At 36.4% G+C, this 13,493-nt stretch overlaps 1 protein-coding gene across 10 annotated transcripts in view; it reads right to left on the minus strand.

Annotated features, from left to right (window-relative positions):
• PHKB (phosphorylase kinase regulatory subunit beta) overlaps window positions 1-13,493 on the minus strand; it is a 203,830-nt gene that overhangs the window by 26,967 nt on the left and 163,370 nt on the right. For 6 of the 10 annotated variants that reach the window (XM_081507929.1, XM_081507936.1, XM_081507932.1 and 3 more), the window contains 7 exons: window positions 13,291-13,373; window positions 12,995-13,085; window positions 8,344-8,405; window positions 8,096-8,258; window positions 6,895-6,976; window positions 4,854-4,911; window positions 3,617-3,707 (listed from right to left, as the gene is read on the minus strand). In XM_081507929.1, the coding sequence (XP_081364055.1) occupies window positions 3,617-3,707; window positions 4,854-4,911; window positions 6,895-6,976; window positions 8,096-8,258; window positions 8,344-8,405; window positions 12,995-13,085; window positions 13,291-13,373 (630 nt within the window). Of the gene's footprint in view, window positions 1-2,604; window positions 2,696-3,616; window positions 3,708-4,853; window positions 4,912-6,894; window positions 6,977-8,095; window positions 8,259-8,343; window positions 8,406-12,994; window positions 13,086-13,290; window positions 13,374-13,493 lie in introns of all 10 variants that reach the window. The other 4 variants (XM_081507930.1, XM_081507934.1, XM_081507935.1 and 1 more) reach the window with 1 other exon arrangement.

A 13,493-nucleotide genomic window follows, 5' to 3' on the forward strand; every position in this document is an offset into this window, starting at 1 on the left:
GGTCCCAGCTAGGGGAATGAAGGTGAGTGGATAAAAGCAGGGAAGGAATATAAATAACTATTAAGATAAAATTATTCTGAATGACTTTAGGACCAGAAACTCCTCAGAGAAAACAGTTTTACTCTAGTGCATAATCTATACAACTTAGTATTTGAGAGTATGTTCTTCACATCTTTTACAGTTTCTCATGTGGAAGTTTTTGCTCTTTAACAATACTGTAACTTTTTCAAAGGACATAGTTGTAGTGAAGACCCACTTTTCCTGGCATAGTCAGGTACCCAGTGAGTGCTGAAATACTTTTGGATGTATCTCTGGCCTGTGGAGGGGAATAAATAAGGCTGCCCACAAGCCAGTGAAATGTGAAAGCACAGAGGAAATGGCAAAGAAAATTCAAAGCCAAAAGTGCTGCTGAGGCTGGGCAAGAGGAATAAATACTCTGCTCCCCCTCTCTCCTCTTGTCTTAGTACTCTGCCACCCAGAAGAGTCTGCATCCCCTCCTTCCTCCTCATTTCCTCTCTCTTCCTTGTATAGGGCACAATTATAAGAGGCAGGAAAAAGAAGAGGATATCAAAGGGTCCTTGTGTTTTCTGACATGAGAGGAGAAAGAAGAATAGAGGTCTTCTGCCCCAATTTTGTGATGGACTAAAAACAGAATTGCTAGTTTATTGCATCACAAGGGGTACCAACCAGTTAGTCCAAGTGTGATTATTTTTATTAAAATGTCAGCTTGTAAAGAAAAAAACAAGCAGAAGGTAAGTACATCATTGCCTCTGGAAGCAATGATGACTAAACCACTATTTCATTCCAGAGAGCTTGAGGTGATCTGAAAGTGCAGAAGTAGAAGTGTAGAAGCAGTATTACTTCAGTTCTCAGGGTGGCATTTCATAAATAAGCAAATGCAAACTTGGAATGCTCCATTTTCATTTCCTCTTTTAAAAAGGTTAAGATGCTGTCAGTGAATAGACTCCATACACCTGAAACAGGGTTGTCAGCCTTCCAGGTACTCAATTCTGTAACTGACTATTTCCTTGGGAGATGTGCTGGTCTGGTGGACAATAGTCCAGTCACAGCCTCAGGATAGGTTCCAAGGTGCTAGAATTTTGATCTGGGCAACAGAGTCTCAGGATCATAGGCAGCAATTGCCGTCTAGATAGTGCACAGAATGGACATGACCAACCGTAACCTACCTAACCCCTCTCCAACTGCCAGATGCCAGTGACCTCAGAGATCTCCAAAACCTTCTCATTCATTCATATGTCACAGAATTAACTATATTTTCAGATATACTACAGGGGCCTAAAATCCAAGGAAAAATAGCTTCCCAAAGCCTGTTTACTTTCTTTAAGAGGTGGCTCAGTCCAAGGCAAAAATACAGAACTCTGTGGCTGGATTTGAGGATTGCAATGAGAAAAGGCATCCAATAAGTTACTACCTGTGCCTTGGTCTATTTAGCTGATAAACAAGGATGAAAATTCTTTTAATAATTTGGAAAAAACAGAAAATAACATATATGAAGAGATTTAAATTTTTTCTCAGGAATTTTATTAGTACAATAATTTTTTAGTTATTAAATATTACAGAATAGGATCATTTAGTCTTTCAACATTTCAAAACTTTGATGTCAAGATGAAATAATTTAAATTTTAATGAACTAAGAGCCCTGAGATATGAACAATGGGTTGATTCCATCAAAGAGGGTTAAAGCTTTTTGTGTTATTAAAGCTTATTATATCCCTAGGTTAATTGTCAGGAAGACATGATAAAGCACACATTTTCCCAAAGAAGAGATAGAAAGCACACAGCTTTTCATTCCAATCAAATGATGATTCAGCCAAGTAATTAGAGCTTACAGAAAAACAAAAAATGAGCAGCCATATCCCACTCCACATACCCACATGCACAGGCTCAATTCAATCCACATTCACCAAGTGCCTCTACAAGGCCATGGTGGACACAAAGGGACGGTGCTGGACAAGACGTAGGCCCTGACTGCCAGGGGTTCATGGTCTACCCTGTGAGAGACACACATTCAAATGAACCGGGATCCAGGGCAGATTGTGAGAAGCGTAACAGGCCTATTTTGAGAACCCAGAGGAGAAAGGGACTGCTAACTGGAGATGGTTTTCTGTGAGGAAGAGCTGGCAAGAGTTGGCCCTGGTGGGAGGGGGGAACCTGGAAGAAGAGGGGGCCGAGAGGGTTAATAATCTGGGGAGCCAAAGCATTTCTAATGGGGAGAAGAGTCCTAGCGAAGTAAAAAGGAGAATGTGCCCTTCACTACTCCCTATCATTGCCCCACCTATCCTAAGCCTGTCTGGAGTGCTTTAGTAGGTGTCATACCATTTTCTTTGTCAGTATCTTCACTGATCTCGAGTTAACACAGGAGCTTAAAATTAAATCTCTAAGATACAGCACAGATATTCTGTATCTGGGCTTCTTTAAGACTAGATTTTGCTTGGGGAAGGAGCCTTCTGTAGAAATGCCTGAGCCATTGTAAATGTGGTTGTGAGAGGCCTGCGATGCTGAGGCTTGCCAGATTTTAAAAGCCAGGGTCCTACCCAGAAATCTTTGTGACTGCGACCAAGAGTCTGAAAATCAGCTACTTACCTGTTTGCCCTGCACTAAAACATTAGTAATGGATGGGGCCAGGCTGTCCACTAGTTTACTTAAAAGACTTGCTGCATGGCGCACCACCGACCTGGGGGCAAAGAAGAGAGCACGCCAGAGGTTGACAAATCTAAGTGATGAATGAATGGGCCCCTGAATGGGGGGAATTTAAAAATCTGTACAATTAGGTCCTCATTTAATAATATGGATGAAGAGACACTGGACCTAACAGCTGAAATCTTCCAGACTACAGGACTATCCAGAATTAGGGAGGGATAGCTTCACCCTCACCTCTGCCACCAGCATTATTCCTGCCATTAATAACTTAAAAAGAAAGAAAAGGAAGCCTAAATATCCCTTTGTCAGGGAGTGGTGTAGGAAGAGGAATCGATTATTCTGATTTTGTATTAAAAAATTTATTATTAAGACTGTCACGGGTACATGACACTATTCCTATAACCACTTTAAATCAAGTTTCCTTTGGTGCCTAGTAACCAAATCCCTGGATTAGGGAATTCGCTTAGTACTCAATTTTAGGAAGTGATACAATGAGATACCAGCGTTGTTGTTTTTTTTCCTTGCCAGAATGTTGAAGGAAGTAATTCACACTACTATTTTAACATTTCTGAAAAAGTCTTAGACTGTAAGGAGAACAGATTTTTAAGCACAGCACATGCAATACATAAAACATTTTCCCCCCATCAAAACTAAAAATCCATGTGGAACTTTCAGATGGAAAAAATAAAATAAAAATGTAGGTTTAAAGGTGTTTCCTTGTATTTCAGGATATCCATGGAAGTTGACCTATAAAAAACACGTTGCTTAATCTCAACATACATGAACTAGTAGAAAATTCAGTTACATCTGATAAAGTTAGTGAAACAAACACTTCCTACTTTTAGAGAAGCTTTCACCCACACACTATAAGACCAAAAGACATATTTAACCCTGAGAACGCAAATAAGCCCACACGTTTCAAGCAGCTGGAGTTTCGACAATTTGTGCATGTTACCTGTTTCCCATGTACCAGAAAAGTAGTAATGTGTGGGGCTATAGAGGAAGAAAATTTCTGGGTAAATGCAGCCCCGTAGCGTACCGCCAACCTGGGTGTGTCAGTGGAAAGCCATAAAAGGGAAAATACAGTAAATAAAACTTCCAGGAGTTTGTTCTTTTAAACATAACAGTCAGGACTCTAAATGTTTGCTAATGATTTATCTAAAATACAAGTATTAAACATAAAGTAAAAGTAGGTTTGCTTAACCGAAGACTATAGACCAGATTTGAAATTTACTGACTAAAAAGCAACATCTATTTGTTTGCATGCCTTACTGTGCTGAGAATTTACAGTGAAAATCTGAGACTTAACCACAGGGTTATTACATAATTTCTTCTTGATTAGAATAGTACATTTACTATAAATTAGAGTTGAAATACTGCTAAGAGATGTTTTGTCTAATCCTTTCATTTTAGAGATTAGAAAACTGAGGTTCATTGAAGTTAAGGGAGTTTCTTAAGACATGACACTTTCTTGAGATTTCTTTTTTCAAAATTAGATTATAATGGGTTATTAAAATATATATATGTATATTTATATACATTAATATACATTATTAATTTCCAAAATGTTAGATTCTGCTGGTAAAACTGTTAGAATTGCTTCAAAAATGCAGAGGGCATGCATTTAGGCATACCTACCCCATTGTGAATGTAAACAATCTTAGCTCAACTTACCTAAGTTTTCCTCAGTCTCTGGGAAGAGACTACCTCTGCAGAACATATCAGTTACTTTTTATGCAGTAACTACAATCATTAGGATTCATTAAACTTAAGCCCTGAGAGAACTATCTTCTAAGTATATTATATTTTGCTTGTGTTTAAACGAAACACTGGTCTCTTCATGACCCTCTATAACAGAACAAGTTTCCAAAATACAAATTAGAACCTAAAGCACCTTGCTGGGACAGAGGAGGTGCAGAATAGGAAAGAGTCATTAGAACATCATGCCATTGCATCCTCTCCAGGTTCTATTCCTACAGATGTCTTTACTCCCAGACATGTTTTTAGTATCTTGGGAGAGTCAAGATAAAATGCAATGTAGGCAGGTCCTTAGAAAATAGGCACTGCAACCTCGGAACTTAAAAGGAAAAATTAGAATGACTAGCCACCTTTAAGACTGGTCCATTATCTTTAGGATACTGAATATGATAACACAATTAAAAAAACATAATGACAAGGACGCTAATACGAACCAAAGTTTTTTGCTGCCAGCTCTTCTATAGACTCTCTCAATGTGATCAGAAACAGTACCTAGACATTGGATAATAGAGTCTTTGTTGAAAAAAGCTTTAATTAAATGCATAACATTTATTCTCCTTAAAAAACCTGACATAATTAAATATGTAACCCAAATATATAGTGTGAATGTCCCCAGCCCTTGTTACTACATAGTTTGAGTATATGATTTTGATAAATATTTTATTTCTTGAAATTTATTATTTTCTTAATATACAATCAATATATTTAAGAAATAAAAATGTTATTTTAATTTACTAAAGAAAATAAAAAAGCAGAATATAGCAAATTGAACAAAATACTGTAGACTCTGAATATATATAACTCTTCATTTATTTGTTCAAAAAAATGTTGTGATGATTCTGTATATGATCAGAAACCAAACAAGGGTAAAAAACAGTATCTTTATATTTTTACCCTGAACTTATTTTTATAGCTTTATAGCAAGTTGGATAAAATTATATTCAGATTCTGCAGATGCTTATGATTTTTAATATATAAGGTTTCACAGATTTAAAACATGTAAAGTCTTTTAAATATCTAAGTAACAGATTAATATTATTCCCAAGCTTAAAAAATGGTTTGAAAAATAATTCTCTTGACATTTTCATAAACTGTTTCATTTTATATAAACTGTTTTATTTTAAAGCACTACTAAAACACATGTGTACATGCTAAGTTTACCCTTCAGTCATGTCCAACTCTTCACAACCCTATGGACTATAGCCCAGCAGGCTCCTCTGTCCATGGGATTCTCCAGGCAAGAATACTGGAGTAGGTTGCCATGCTCTCCTCTAGGGGATCTTTCCGACCCAAGGATCAAACTGGCATCTCTTATGTCCCCTGCATTGGCAAGCGGGTTCTTTTACCACGACTGTCACCTGGGAAGCCTACTACTAAAATAACCATTCTGAATTCTAAGTTCCTAATGAAATGTTTGCTTTTTAATGATCCCATTGTTTTTAAAGTATAAATTCTGATAAATGTCCTCAATATAACTGGGATCCTTTTTACACTTTGAGTTTCCAGATTAATTAGAAACAGGAAAGATTCTGTTTAAAATTTGCTTAGAGTTCTTCTGCCTTTATTAAGTAAAAAAATTAAGACTATTTAATTCACTGTATAATACTCAAGAAAGTTGTCTCTTAGCTACAATAATGTAAAAGCTAAGTAGACCTTATCTGAATAAACAATTACGTTCAGTTCACTACCAGAACTATAAATCTTATTAATTACATTGCTGTTTAGAATATCAACTCAATTTCTAATTCTAACCAAATCAATATGCCTCATTGGACAGAGGGCTTTCAGATACGCCAAAAATTCTGGATAGCTAGATATTAAATACTTGAAATGTATCCTACATTATTCTGTATTACAAAATGCCAGAAGTAGACCATGATGTAGAATTCAGATTCCTTAGAGTAGTGACTCAACATATGAATGTAGATTTCAGGGATAACTGGGTTTCAGCCTTAATGCACAGTGGACACAAACACAATTAAAAATGACTTATTTTCGTAAACAATCTTTGACAGTGCAATTCTATTAAATGCCATGTTCCATTCCAAATGGCTGCTGCAGACCATGAAGGAGCTAATTCTTATGGCTATAATGATTTGGTATTGTTCTTAAAAACATACAGAAAATAAAAGTGGAAATAGAAACTGTCAATAAACAACTATGGAGTCATCAGAGGCAAAGAGTCACAGGCAGAATCCAGGCTCCAACACCACTGAGATAATCAGACAAACAAGCATTACTGCATGAAAGCAATTCAGGAGTTCATACGTCAAAAAGCCTATTCCACTCTAAGGATACGAATGAACATTTTCCTTTTAAAAAACTTTTAACTTTTAAAAATTAAAAGGGAAAGGTTTACTAGAGAAGAAAATAACTTGTAACAGTTTAGTGCACGTTCATTATGCATTTTTGATGTATGTTCAAAAATAGAGAGGTCTTTTTATTTAAAATGTTCTCTTAGTTATATACTCTTACCTTCCTTTGTGATGAAGTTGGGGCCTTCTCTTTTGAGCAGTAAACCCAGTAGGATGGCTTGGCTAGCCAGACAACTACAGTCCTGAAAATATAAATCACTATGAGTAACTGGAATGAAATGGGTACAAAAATTACCACAGGGAGTAAACTAATCATGAAACCTCATGATGCAAACAGGAAATATTCTGCTATGAAACTGAGAAAAGATAAAATGTCATTGATACATTACCAGGCATAAGATGACATACAACTATTTATTTTAGCTATCTTGGAAACCGTGGGTAGACAAGCAGGCTTCCTGGGGTAGTAGAATTAAATAATCAAACTTTCCAGGAAATAAGATAAGTAATGAATAGAAAATATGTTGTTTATAAGCATTAACACTGATGCTGTCACCCTCTGAAAGATTTGGCCAAGTCATTTATCTGCTCCTTTTTTGACTTTACTTGTTCATAAATGGGAGATCACATTGTTACCGACCCATTGTGGAGAGGAGGATGAAAGAAGAGGACATGTGTAGGCTGCTTATTATATGTGTTATGTTTTATGTCTACTATATCATATTCATGCTTATATAGATTTATAGGTAGTAACGATCAATCACAAGAACTGATACCTGGCAGGCTATATATTTAGCCTACTAAAATCTGGATCGTCCAATAAAATGTCACTGTGTTTACAGTTCTATCATCAGAATTGTATTTCCTTTGATAGGTACTATATTCTACATCCTCACCCCTCCTCCTCTAAAATGCAAATAACCTCAGGAAAGGGATAATACTAGGTTGCTAACATAATATTCATATGGATGTAGTTATAGGATTGCTTTCTTCAGTGACTGGAGAGACTCAAAGCAAGTATAACCTAAATGCTGAGACAGGAGAGAAGGCCCAGATTGGGAAAAGAAGAGAAAGGGCACTGAAAGAGAAATCTAGAGATCCCCAAAGCAACTATACTTCTTTAATGGGCTATTCAATACTTTCATACACAAGACAACCCATTTTAAGCATCTTAAAGACATTCACGCTAATATTAGATCATGAGAACTACTTCTCACTACTGCCTCATTTATAGACAGGCCATCTACTTCCAGGCTAATTGCTACCGTCTCTGGGAGGACAAAAAGAAATATGGTTTGCCCCTGGCAGTTCCTGTTCTGTCAACCTCACTCAGGGTTATGTGGGAATTGCATCTTCCTCACATTCAGTTTTTGAAGAACTTCATGGGTAGGTTTGTTTCTCCATTCAGTCATGGTAACATCTGGCTTCTGTTCCTGTTCAGGAGCATTGGAGGTGCTGCTTTGTCGTTTGACTTTTGAATGTTTGGGAACTTCTAATTCCTCAAAACTCTTAAATTCTGGAAGCCTAGAATTTGAAAGAAAAAGTTTTGTATTTCCTACATTCCTAATGTAATCTCAAGAAACACAATAAATAACCTAAAGGAACTTACTCTTCTATGTCACTGATTCGTAAGAAGTCAAGTTGTTCAACCACAGCTCCAGATATTAGTGTCTGAAATGCAATTGAGAAAAGATTCACAACTCTTAAATTTATCAAGCCATAACGTTATGATTTATGCACATACTATTCTGTAAGTGTAATACTTTAAAAAAATTTACCTAAAAAATAGACATGATTGTTAAGTAATTTCTTAAAATGAACATTCTAAAATCAGACAGATTTTCACATACAACAAATCTCCCTGAAATAGAACATAAACATCAAGCTACAAATTCGTGAGTTATAATAAATAGCAGAATCAGATGAACTGTTTTTTCTTTCTATCCTATTATTTAGAAGTTCAATTAAAAACTCAGAACTTATTAATATGCTAAAAGACAAAAATTTGATATTTAAAAAAACCATGAAATATTAAAGCTGTATTCAGAAAATATAATGTGAAATTACTCTTTGGATTTGGCTACCATAATGTATTTCAAGGCTATCCAATGATAAGATACTGTCAAATCTCCATTTTTCAGGATCATGAAGTTATTGATTATCTAGGCCAGTGCTTCTCTACATTCTGGCAACCAAATTTGGTCATTTTATATTCCATTGTGTGTGTGTTAGTTGCTCAGTCATGTCCAACTCTTTGCGAACCCATGGACTATAGCCCGCCAGGCTCCTCTGTCCATGGGATTCTCCAGGCAAGAATACTGGAGTGGGTTGCCATGCCCTCCTCCAGGGGATCTTCCCAACCCAGGGATTGAACCCAGGTCTGCCTGCATTGTAGACATATTCTTTACTGTTTGAGCTACCAGAGAAGCCCTTGAACAAACTAAATGAGGCCAAACTTGAACATAATAGTTGTTTGTCAGTGGTTCATGTGTAAATGAATGATAACCCACAATGATTTTTAGCGCTAAGTGTCACTTCTAAATATCTGATGAATTGTCAGATAAAAGTGAGAAATATACTGACTAGGAAACAAGCCATAAATTGTTACTTTAAAAATAAGGTAATTCTTTAATCAAAACTGTGTTACATATATTACTTTCTCTATTTTCTCCTGTTCCTTTCAAATGTGAAACAACAGGATACAGGGAATGTTACTCTTGTTGGCTAACCGTAAGAATTGTGCTGCCTTCTCTTCTAGTGAAAATTCAAAAAGTAGATGATCAATAAATATCCACTACAAATGGCAGAATGAACATGCTACCAATCATACTAAAGCTTTCTTGCAGAGTTTGAATGAGAAAGGCCAAACATGCAACTAATTTGCACATTTTTATGTGGCCCAGCCACAGTTAGGGTCTGAGAGGAGGGTCTGTGCGGAGGGTCTGTGCCTGGGCAGAGGGCAGTGGCAAGCAAAACTGAAGTCTACAGAGTGGTATTTCCTAAGATGCAGACTTATCCCTAAACATCTTGCTCTACAATTAACTAATTTGTTAGACAAATATTTACTGAACACATATATGCCAAGCACTATGCTAGGTATTAAGGATATAGCATGAACAAAATACACATAATACACATTAATTCAGCTCACAAAGTAAATGCTAGTCTGAATTAACAGATAAGCTGTAGATTTCATTAATAGTCTACAGAGTTTTTTATTTAAAAAATTTAGTTGGTTGCAGAGGCTCCTAAATTTTTTTTTAATTGAATTACAGTTGATGTATACTACTATATGTTACAGGTATACAATGCAGTGGTTCATAATTTTTAAAGGTTATACTCCATGTGTAGGTATTATAAAATCTTGGCTAAATTAGTTTTATTAAAAAACTATTGCAATTATTTTGCTAGGCATTAATACTTTAGTTCTGATGTTAATTAAATAACTTAATATTGACAAATATATGTGTCGAATGCAATACAGTATTCAAAAAGGTATCCTGCTCAGTGATATTCAATTATATCCCCCAAGGTCCTCTCCAACTGAACATACCACCAAAGACCGTACTCCATCCCATTATTCTGAATCCCTATCTGGCCTTATCTTTGGTTTTGCTCTACTACTAAAATAAGTCTCATGAGATCAGGAACTCTGTATATTTTTTTTCACCATTATGTCTCCACTGCCTAGAGAGGACACTCAGTAAGTATTTGTTGAATCAAGGAACCAATATTTACATATTTCTTACAGAGAGAACAGTAGTGAGCAGAATACTTTGGGAATGCAGAGATGAGTAAAGCCTGGCCTAATAAAAGTTTTCAATCCACACAGGGAAGCAGGCACAAGAAACTAGTTCTATCTAAAATAAGAGCTATAGCAAAGCTCAAGGAAAATGCCACAGAAACACACTGGAAGGAGAAATTAATTCCAGACTTGGAGACTTCACTAAAGAGGTGAGATTGATCTAAGTTATAAAATTAAAGTATGACTTAGAAGGGAAAAAGAAAAAAAGCAGTTCTAGTTTAGAGTAATAGCATGAGCAGGGAAAAAAAGAAATCACATTAAAGATTTGGAAAGTACTCAGTACTCTTGGTGTGGAAAGCAGGACTGAGACTTAGCTGCATGAAGACATGTCCTGGGTGATGAAGCTAGGAAGTGATGCTGAGGCCCAGTGATGAGAGAGACTATAGACCATGGGCTGAAGACATTTAAAAGAGCCTTAAATAAAGGCCCAGAGAAGTACACAGGTGTCATTTCCATTTCCTGTACTAAAGAGAAGACAAAGGCTGGTTTGAGGGTATCAGGGGTTGTTTAATGGGTATAGCGTTTCGGTTTTACAAGACGAAAAGAGGCTTATTCTCTGGTTAAGACTGTACTCAAGGGTTTAGTGCACAGCAGAGAGCAGAAGATATAAAGATTAAATAATAGTTTAAGTGAAAGACTCATAAATGAATTGATTAAAAATTGGAAAGCTGTCATTTATGTCCAAGATGTAGATACGAACAAAGGCTTCACTGCTTAGTGATGAGAAGCTGTTATCCACTGCTCCAACTTTCAAAGTGCGGTGTTGCACAAACTCATGTTCTAGCATCTAAGCTGTTAGGATTAAGCTACTTCATCCTATGTTGCCTATGTGAAAATAATCTGTGCTGTTGTAAGTACCCTGTACAATCTGATAATGTACCATTTTATTGTTTTCTGAATCTGCATTGGTAGAAAGCAACAACGTGCAAAACAGGTGTCCCAATGAGAGATGTTTCTGATACTATACAGAACAGTGCAGTACCCCTGGCTCCTTAACCCAACCCTGCTCTTAGGACACGGAAGCAAAATGTACATCCCTCAAGCAGAAGGCTAGATGTTTATTTTCTGGGAACTTGAAAAACTCAGAAGAAAAAAACACTCAGATATTGGCACCTGGGGTTTTCCCCAGCAAAACTGGTCCTTTCCACTAGCCCACCTTATAAATAAATTCATCATGACAATGATCCTTGTTCCCAAACACACAGCTTCCAATAAACTTTTTATTCTTTCACTCTTAAAAATAAAGGGATAGCTAACAAATGACTCCAACATGAAAGACTGAGCCCTCCCAAAACAGAGAAAAGAAACCTGAAAGAGATAATGTACAAAAGAAAGATTTCCAAAGCTCTCCTGTTACTATTCTTAGAAGGATAAGATAATATTCAGAAAAAAAGTACAAGATGCTATAAAAGGGAAAATTAAAAACAAGATAGCTAAAACACAAAAATCAGCAGAGGAGCTACATGCTAAATATCAAGGAAATTGCCCCAGAAAGCATTAAATACAAAAAGACAAAACAAAAAGTAAGGGGAAAAGATGAAAACTTGGATAAAAATCAATTGAGTATACAAAACACAAGCAATGGTGAATGAGAATATAAACATGCCATTTACCAGGTTACTTACATAGGTCCCTCTTTATAAATTTTCCTCTTTTTCACTCAATACTTTGCACCTACCACATAAAAGACTATGAAATGATCACAACTTTTTAATGGAAATAAGAAATTTAAGCCCATAATGGACTACAATTTGGATAGTTTATGTTAATGGTCATAAAAGGATATTAAAAAAGAAAAGTATCCTCTCTGGTCTGAGGGATTCTGCAGAACTCGCCTTTAATGTTCAGTAAGACTTCAAAGCCTAGTGATGTTGAAAGAAGGGAGGCTACTCCAGGCAGAGGAAATGGAGTGAGCAGAAAGGGGCAGAACCTCAAAAAGGTGAGAACACAGTAATTAAGCTGTATTGGCTGAAGCAGAAAGAATGTTTAGCAGGAGATAATTGTGGGCAGAGAGGCTGCTATGACTAATAGGGAACCACAAAGGGATTCTATTATTTAGGAGCTGTGAAAATAAAACTGTAAAATCTGAATGGAACAAGCATTATCTCCAGGTTGGATGTCACTGTGGGGTAGGGAAAAGAGCACTGGACCATGGAGTCAAAGAACCTGAGATTATACAGGTCACTTCACCACTCTGGCCTCCAGTTTCCTCATATGCAAAAGTGAGGTAAGAGATGACCTTTTAAAGTCTAAAATTCTGATGGGAAACCAGTGCAATTGCTCAAGCATCAGATTGGAAGGATCAGATAAACAGGGTGGTGACAACAGGAATAGGAAGGTAGACAGAGAATAAAACATTCAGACAAAAACCTTACAAAGAATATAATTAAGAAACATAGTTGATTCTATGGATTAATTGTGCTGGAAAAAGAAACACTGAAATTCAGAAGACTACCTGTAGACGATCAACATGAACTTTGACTCCTCCAACCATTCCTTTCTTAAAAGCTGCCAGCATATCTAATATGGGATTGAATCGGCTACCTCTGAAAAATATAAACAGATAAACAAAATGTGCATATTAACGACAGAATGAGAAATTAATAATCTAGTACTAAGTGCCCTTTATATATGCAAACCACTCTGTTACATGCTGAGATGGATATAAAATGCAAGGAGGCCCTGCTTCCAAAGGGTTCACAGTGTTAATGGCAGTGAGATGCATGCACTTCACTTCTTTCATCAACCTACCTTATATTGTCTTCCCGGATGAGAACAAGGAAAAGTGGACGTCCATGCATTTTCCAGTACTGCTTAATAAACTGGAGTGCATTCTATTAAAACATAAGAATGAGATAGGATGCAATGGCACAGTATCTGAGTTGATTAGGATGCTTAACCATTAGTGGCAAAGAGCCAAAAAAACTCTTACATATCAAGATAATTTCACAATT

This window comes from Giraffa tippelskirchi, chromosome 7, assembly GCF_054371585.1.
Source record: "Giraffa tippelskirchi isolate mGirTip1 chromosome 7, T2T-mGirTip1v1.2.pri, whole genome shotgun sequence".
Classification (NCBI taxonomy): domain Eukaryota; kingdom Metazoa; phylum Chordata; class Mammalia; order Artiodactyla; family Giraffidae; genus Giraffa; species Giraffa tippelskirchi.